General features: G+C 43.4%; 1 protein-coding gene across 1 annotated transcript in view; it reads left to right on the forward strand.

The window, feature by feature from the left end:
- LOC122260278 (dynein axonemal heavy chain 5) overlaps window positions 1–7,500 on the forward strand; it is a 61,669-nt gene that overhangs the window by 53,111 nt on the left and 1,058 nt on the right. Inside the window, exons 65-80 of the mRNA XM_086540204.1 lie at window positions 1–101; window positions 264–517; window positions 1,020–1,209; window positions 1,341–1,520; window positions 2,691–2,802; window positions 3,183–3,335; window positions 3,457–3,683; window positions 3,973–4,050; window positions 4,518–4,712; window positions 4,807–4,946; window positions 5,154–5,276; window positions 5,578–5,734; window positions 5,908–5,988; window positions 6,284–6,415; window positions 6,664–6,816; window positions 7,090–7,272. The exon at window positions 1–101 is cut by the window's left edge and continues 30 nt beyond it. Coding sequence (XP_086396330.1) covers window positions 1–101; window positions 264–517; window positions 1,020–1,209; window positions 1,341–1,520; window positions 2,691–2,802; window positions 3,183–3,335; window positions 3,457–3,683; window positions 3,973–4,050; window positions 4,518–4,712; window positions 4,807–4,946; window positions 5,154–5,276; window positions 5,578–5,734; window positions 5,908–5,988; window positions 6,284–6,415; window positions 6,664–6,816; window positions 7,090–7,272 — 2,459 coding nt within the window. The remainder of the gene's footprint in view (window positions 102–263; window positions 518–1,019; window positions 1,210–1,340; window positions 1,521–2,690; window positions 2,803–3,182; window positions 3,336–3,456; window positions 3,684–3,972; window positions 4,051–4,517; window positions 4,713–4,806; window positions 4,947–5,153; window positions 5,277–5,577; window positions 5,735–5,907; window positions 5,989–6,283; window positions 6,416–6,663; window positions 6,817–7,089; window positions 7,273–7,500) is intronic.

Raw genomic sequence — 7,500 nt, forward strand, 5'->3', positions numbered from 1 at the left:
TGGAGAACGAGCGCGTCGCGCTGATCGAGGAGGTGATGGAGAACAAGCGTAAAATAAAGGAACTCGAAGATAACCTTCTGTATCGCCTCACTTCAGTACAGGTTCAGTATCACACCAGCTGCAAAGGGGGATATCGTTGACCTGAAAACATAATCTTTCTTTTGATCAGTTACATCCAGTCAGCAAGTGTAACCGAAATAACCAACATGGTCATGCACAGTGTCTCTGCATATAAAAAATACAATCGCAAAACCTTACCGCAGGGCTCACTGGTGGACGACGAGGACCTGATCGTCGTGCTGCAGGAGACTAAGGCGACCGCCCAGGACGTGAGCACGAAGCTGCACATCGCCTCGGAGACGGAGCGGAAAATCAACGGCGCCCGCGAGGAGTACCGACCCGTGGCCACTCGCGGCTCTATCCTTTACTTCCTCATTACCGACATGGCTGCCGTGTCATGCATGTATCAGACCTCACTCAGGCAATTCCTTGTCCTCTTCGATATGTCGATGACAAGGTATGTGTTTTGCCAAGTCTCATGCAGACAAACAACGGCTATCAAATTATCAGAAATATATGTTTGATAAATGAATTAATCATTTGCAACATTGTTTTACCAAGATTATAGTTCGACTTAATACTTATCGTTTCTAACTGTTGCGTCAATAAGTTTTCTATACTTCATCTGTGTTGCGGCATACAGACTGTTGATGATATATATATAGGTGGTGTTTGCGTTTTTCATGAGATTCGCAATCATTGCATTTACTTTATACTTTTATACTCTTTCCATTGAACTATGATTTGTGAATTGAAAATGAAGAGGATGGCAATAGGTTAAACTAGATTAACCACTGTTTTTCGTAGGTCGGCACAACCAGACCTTATTTGGTATTTGATATTTTCATTTTTTCGCTTGATTAAAGGTCTTTCACCAAAAGGGAAGGACACTATTGCAAAACTTCTCGAAGAATCCGATAAATCAACCGTATTTTGAAGGTCTTTCTCTCGTGTTGCAGATCAGAGAAGAGCAACAATCCAAAGAATAGAATCATCAACATCATCAAATTCCTAACTGCGCAGGTCTGGAGGAACGCCTGCCGTGGGTTTTATGAGCGCCATAAACTGCTCTTCACCTTGCTCTTGGCCATGAAGATAGACCTACAATCCGGTCATATTTCTCACGATGAATTCATGAAATTTATCAAAGTAAGTGGTTGACTAGCAGAAAAAAAATCTTGGATATACATAATCGTCTGGGATAAAATCATTATACACCAGTGAATGAAGATCGTAGCTATTCATTGTAAAAAGAAAATCCCGATTCTTCTCTCCATCAGGGAGGCGCGTCCCTCGACCTCAAAGCCGTGCAGCCAAAGCCATTCCGCTGGATCCTCGACATCACGTGGCTCAACCTAGTCGAGCTCAGCAAGTTGGGTCAGTTCGCAAACATCCTCGACCAGATCGTTGAAAACGAGAAAGACTGGAAGGTTTGGTTTGAGAAGGAGAAGCCGGAGGAGGTAAGGAGCTCATCGTCGACTTTCGGTTGGGTCTGTGACTTATACGATGTACTTGTTTACTCTCACTTAGCTCTCTTGTCGACGGGGAATCTAAGAGTTCACTTCAGAACTATTGGATCTTGTAGGATTGTGTGTCTGATATTCATACGAACAAAAACTAATAATTGTAGGATGAAATATCATGATGTGACTAAATATGCTTGGAGTGACATATATAAATCAGAATAAAATGACATTAAACGTGAATAATACTTAATCGATCTCCATTATGGAGATTTTCTACATATTGAGTAATTGACGGTAGTGACTGGACAGTAAGTATTTTGCTGGGGATGTGTTCTTATGTATTCAGGATTAGCTGTTGACATCCCTGTTCTTCCATACATATGTAGACATATGTATGCACACTTCCTTCCAAGAGCACTGCTGATTACATACTTTGTAGCGACTTTAGTACTGCGAACAGAATGAGCATGGCGTAAACTGTGCAATCTTCTTACGTACTTTTTCCCCTTCTTGATTCATGCTGTGTAAGCATGACGATATTTTTCGCTCGTTGCATGTTTTGGATTTTCTCATGAATGCATTTTGAAGTTGTAAGCGCTCGGTAGTTTTGCGAGCGTTTCTTCCTCATTTTTTCCCCTGTCTTTCCTATTTTCTTCCACACGTTATTTGGCAGACCGGTTGAATCCTCGTTAACCGTCGAAGCTCACACGTGCAAGCCCTTTTTTGGATGCTGCTCCCTTTTATGGCAGATACTGCATGTTTTTGTACTTTTCTCCTTGGCATTTTTGGGCCTGTAATGGCTATTTTTGAAAGTGAATTTTTCTGACCTCGTTTTGTAAATGAAGTATCCTTTCCCTTCAGAGCTACTCGGATGGTTCGCAGACTGGCTACACAACCACTGTAAGATTTCAAAACGCATATTAAAACGAAAATATACTTATCACATGATTCAACCCAAGTGTTCAGCTAATATCAATAAAAGTAATTTACTCGATGAATAAAAGTAAAAGAGAAAAAAATAAACAAATGGTGAATTATATATAAAGAATAATGGTTCCCGTGCGTGATGATGACTACAACGCAAACCACAGAACGACCAAGGTTCTTTCCGCTCGTGAGGAGACGTTCGAGGTACTTGGACTGACTCGATATCATGTTCCACAGGAAGAGCTGCCTTGCGGATACTCGCGCAACCTCGACATGTTCCGCCAGCTCCTTCTGATCCGCTCGTGGTGTCCTGACCGTACCCTTTCCCAGGCACGGAGATACATACGAAGTGAGTGTTACACTTCCAATTATAGAAATCGCTGTATGTATGCTTCTCTCTCTCTCTCTCTCTCTCTCTCTCTCTCTCTCTCTCTCTCTCTCTCTCTCTCTCTCTCTCTCTCTCTCTCTCTCTCTCTCTCTCTCTCTCTGTCTCTCTCTCTCTCTCTCTCTCTCTCTCTCTCTCTCTCTCTCTGTCTCTCTCTCTCTCTCTCTCTCTGTCTCTCTCTCTCTCTGTCTATCAAACTGTTTATCTATAAATATTTTTCTGTTATCTCCATTGCATTTCCTCATTGCCCAGATTATCCAGCCTCTCTCTCTCACTGCTGGCTCCAGAGACGCCTGCTCACACACGAACCCACCTTAAATCTTTCAGCAAACTGCCTGTTTCAGATTCGCTCGGGGAACAGTACTCCGACAGCGCCATCCTGGACTTGGAATCCACGTGGGAAGAATCAGACAACCGCACCCCGCTCGTCTGCTTCCTGTCCCAGGGCTCGGATCCCTCCAGCCAAATAGAGATCCTCGCCAAGACCAAGGAGATGGGTGAGTCCCTCACACCCTCGCCCACTCATGATTTTTGTTAGCTCAGTATTCACACCAACTGAAAATGTTGGCCTTTACAACTTTACACCTCACTGTAAATAACGATAAGATCCTCCTACAGAAATGCGGTCGATTTCAATGGGTCAGGGTCAGGAGGCCCACGCGAGGCGCCTCCTCGCTGATGCCATGGCCGCCGGTCGCTGGCTGCTGCTCCAAAACTGCCATCTCAGTCTAGACTTCTGCCAGGAGATGCTAGACACGGTAACGGAGTCAGACAACGTCAACAGGTCGTTCAGACTGTGGATCACGACGGAGGTCCATTCTGCTTTCCCGATCGGCTTGCTGCAGGTACTTCTCTATGGTGTGGGGGAAGTTGGTGCAATCTGCATAAAAAGAAAACATGATAAAGGATGGTTTTCATGCCGTTGAAGAACATGCAATATCAACGTACATCATCAGAAATGTTATTGAAATATGAATATCAAAACGCAGCTTCCACTGGATAAATCACAATGAATGCTTCCTGGGAGGCATACGTAGAAAATCCCATAATTACTTTTGGTAAAAAGTAGTTAGAATTCTACGAAGTGATCATATTGTTATTAACCATTGAACCTTTAATTGGCGTTCCCTCCAGATTTCTATCAAATTTACGAACGAGCCCCCTCAAGGCATCCGTGCCAGCTTGAAGAGGACTTACGCTGATATCTCTCAGGTTAGTGGGTAGTAGTTGTCTGCCGACACGAATTCTCAAGGTTCAAATGTAGTTCTGTATCTCTTTTATCCCCAACTTAGAGATATTAATCCATTTGTTTTTCAGCTTATCCAGAATGACAATCTCTCCCAGCCAAGGATAGGTCGTTATTTCATACCTTGCTTGTCTTAACTTTCAGAATGCCTTCAACTTAAATAGAGAACGGAACGAGTTTTATGAGTATCACTTTCATACTTGACGTAAAAACTTTGTATAAATGGCAAAGATGAACCAATCAAACTACAACACTCCATTGTCATCACATTACTATTATAACACCATCAAGCTGTGGCATGGTATATCATCACTACGGAAAGTCCTCACTGCGTATCTGCAAATAGAGATTGCAGTGAGACCATCAGGCATACGTTCAAGGGCAGTGGGTATTAGTCTAGGACGTCCCTCACGACTCACACCTCCCCCTGCAGGACCTCCTGGACTACTCCAACGTTCCTCAGTGGCCGAGGCTGCTGTACTCGACGGCATTCCTGCACACGGTGGTGCTGGAGCGGAGGAAGTACGGGGCGCTCGGATGGAACATTCCCTACGAATTCAACCAAGCAGATTTCCAGGCTTCGGTGCAGTTTATCCAAAATCACCTGGATGACATGGATCCGAAAAAGGTAAATGCGCCCACTCATTGTTAATAGGAAAAAAAATAAAACAGCATGTCGACTTTTTTTGTTCATCTGATCACTTATTGGCATTCTGCACCAGGGTGTCTCGTGGGTGACAGTGTGCTACATGTTGGGGGAGATCCAGTATGGAGGTCGAGTCACCGAGGACTTCGACAAGAGGCTGCTGCTCACGTTCCTGCACGTCTGGTTCAACGAGAGACTTCTCGCTTCAGACTTCAGGTATCGTAATGTACATCCAATTGAAGATTCCTGCTCTCAGTAGAACACATAAAAGTAAATGAAAAAATAAGATAAAACATAAATATGAACATGGCATACAGTATATATTACAAGCTTCTAAATTTGTAATTATGCCAAATATTGATATGGCAAATTATACCATCAGTCTTTTTTTCCACAAGAGAGTGTAACATTAAATTCTTGCAGATTCTACCTAGGTTACAACCTTCCCATGTGCAAGATGCAGGCAGAGTACCTAGAGTTTATCAGCATGTTGCCGGCCACTGACTCCCCGGAGGTATTCGGCCTCCACCCCAACGCTGACATCACGTGAGTTTATCTCTCTCCTTTCGCTCTTCTACTGTTTCCACACAACACAGCAACTTGACGATATCGATGGTTTTGTTATTCATACTAGTTTCAAGCACAGTTCACAAGGGTGATAGCCATGTGCTATTTTATGATTACTAATATCTCTTGCCCATTTTGTTTGTGTCGTTGGTTCTATTTAATGGATAATAATAGTCGTTTATCTTGTCCATTTTGTTTGGTGATATTCAGTTGCAGTTACGTCACAAGATCCGCCTTTACTTATTGAAAGAAACGCTCTTGAAAACATCTGTCCCCACAGGTACCAAATCAACACCGCTAAGAGCATCCTGGATACCATCCTCAGCATGCAGCCCAAGGAAGGGGGGCAGCGGGGCGGCGAGACGCGCGAGGTCGTTGTGTCAACGCTAGCGCATGACATGATCATGAAGTTGCCTGTTGATTATATTCAGCATGAGGTACAGAGGAAGACTGAGAGACACAAAGAAAGAGGGAGGAGGGGAGGGAGTAACGAAAGGAGAAGGGGGAGGGAGGAAGGAATGAAAAGAATAAAATGTTAAATTTGCACTATCTAAACTATTTGTGCAGGATGTTAGAAAAAAAATCTAAAATCAATTTGTTTGCCCTCCAGATCAAGGAGGCCCTGCAAAGGATGGGCGCAATCTTGCCCATGAACATCTTCCTCAGGCAGGAGCTCGACCGCATGCAGAAGGTAAGGACGTCTGGCTATTTTTATCTTCTAATATGATGTCCCATTCCATAGTCAGGTTGCACTCTTGCGTCAATTGTTGCAGTTATCAGTGATTGCGTTAAGATATTGTTATAATCAGCAGTTTCCAATTATTGTATTATATTAAATAGTCTTTGCGTAGAAATCCTGAATTGCTTATGTATAGATGAATGTTTATTCGCTATTCCTTTTTGTGCAATCAATCATAAAACAGTACCGTTGACACCAAAGAGAGTCGACATCAACAAAAGATACATTTCCTTTTCATTCGTTGCAGGTCCTGAAGGTGGTGAGGCAGAGCTTGCATGACCTACATCTAGCCATTGAAGGTACCATCATCATGAGTCCGTCTCTCAAGGACATGTTGGACGCCATGTACGACGCCCGGGTGCCGGAAAGGTGGCGAAAGGTACAAATAGAATGGTAGTAAAATAAGATAAAAATAAATCTGGATCCTTATGGATTCCTTGTGGTACGATTCCCTCTGCGGAAAGTGTTTCGTTTACGGCCCAGGTTTCAGCTCTGCAAATAGTTTTACACGGACCAAACTTTATAAATGATTATTAGTTGTGGATAGCGCTGATGCAGTCTTACTTCAAATGACCCCTGAATCAAAAAGCCTGGTGCTGAATTGATAGTGCTCTGTACCGTTCTCAGGTGTCGTGGGAGTCGAGCACCCTCGGTTTCTGGTTCACTGAGCTGATCGAACGCGACTGTCAGTTCCGCCGCTGGTACACACACGGGCGACCCAAGTCCTTCTGGATCACGGGATTCTTCAACCCACAAGGATTCCTGACTGCAATGCGACAGGTGACACCCGCTTGTGTATTACTTTTCTTTTTGGTCAAGTGTAAGATTTTAAATTGGACTATATTTAAAATGCCATTCAAACTATTGCTGGCGTGAAAACTGGCACTAAGAACATCAGCAGGCTGAAACTCCCTTATTCCCAAAGTTCGTATAAAATGTTTAACATGTTTCATCAGTTGTATTACTTAGTCATATTTAGATTCATGATTTGATGTATCTTTTTATAAATAAAAAACTCACTCTAGGCCTTTACTAACTATATGGCATTAACAGGAAGTGACACGGCAGCACCGCGGTTGGTCTCTGGACTGTGTCATCCTACAGAACTTGGTAACTCGCTTCAACCGCGAGGACATCCACGACCCACCTCCTGAGGGCGTGTATGTGTACGGACTCTTCCTGGAGGGCGCATCCTGGGACCGCAAGCAGGGCAAGCTAGCAGAATCACGAGCAAAAGTAAGAACTTACTTAATATTTCTTATCAAATATTTAATCATAGCTAGGAAGTGCCATTACTTTTAGAGTGTTAAATTGGCATACAGTTTTAAAGTACAGCGACTACAGAATAAAAGGCCCCTAAATTACCAGCACTACCTCAAGTGGTACCAGTCATGAAATTTAATACCGAAACCGCAAATACTATCAAGTCTCGTCGTTACTACCTAGCAGCACGGTGCTTTCCTC

The sequence above is a fragment of the Penaeus japonicus genome, unplaced genomic scaffold, assembly GCF_977035675.1.
Source record: "Penaeus japonicus unplaced genomic scaffold, GWHDUDI00000001_assembly GWHDUDI00000009, whole genome shotgun sequence".
Lineage (NCBI taxonomy): Eukaryota > Metazoa > Arthropoda > Malacostraca > Decapoda > Penaeidae > Penaeus > Penaeus japonicus.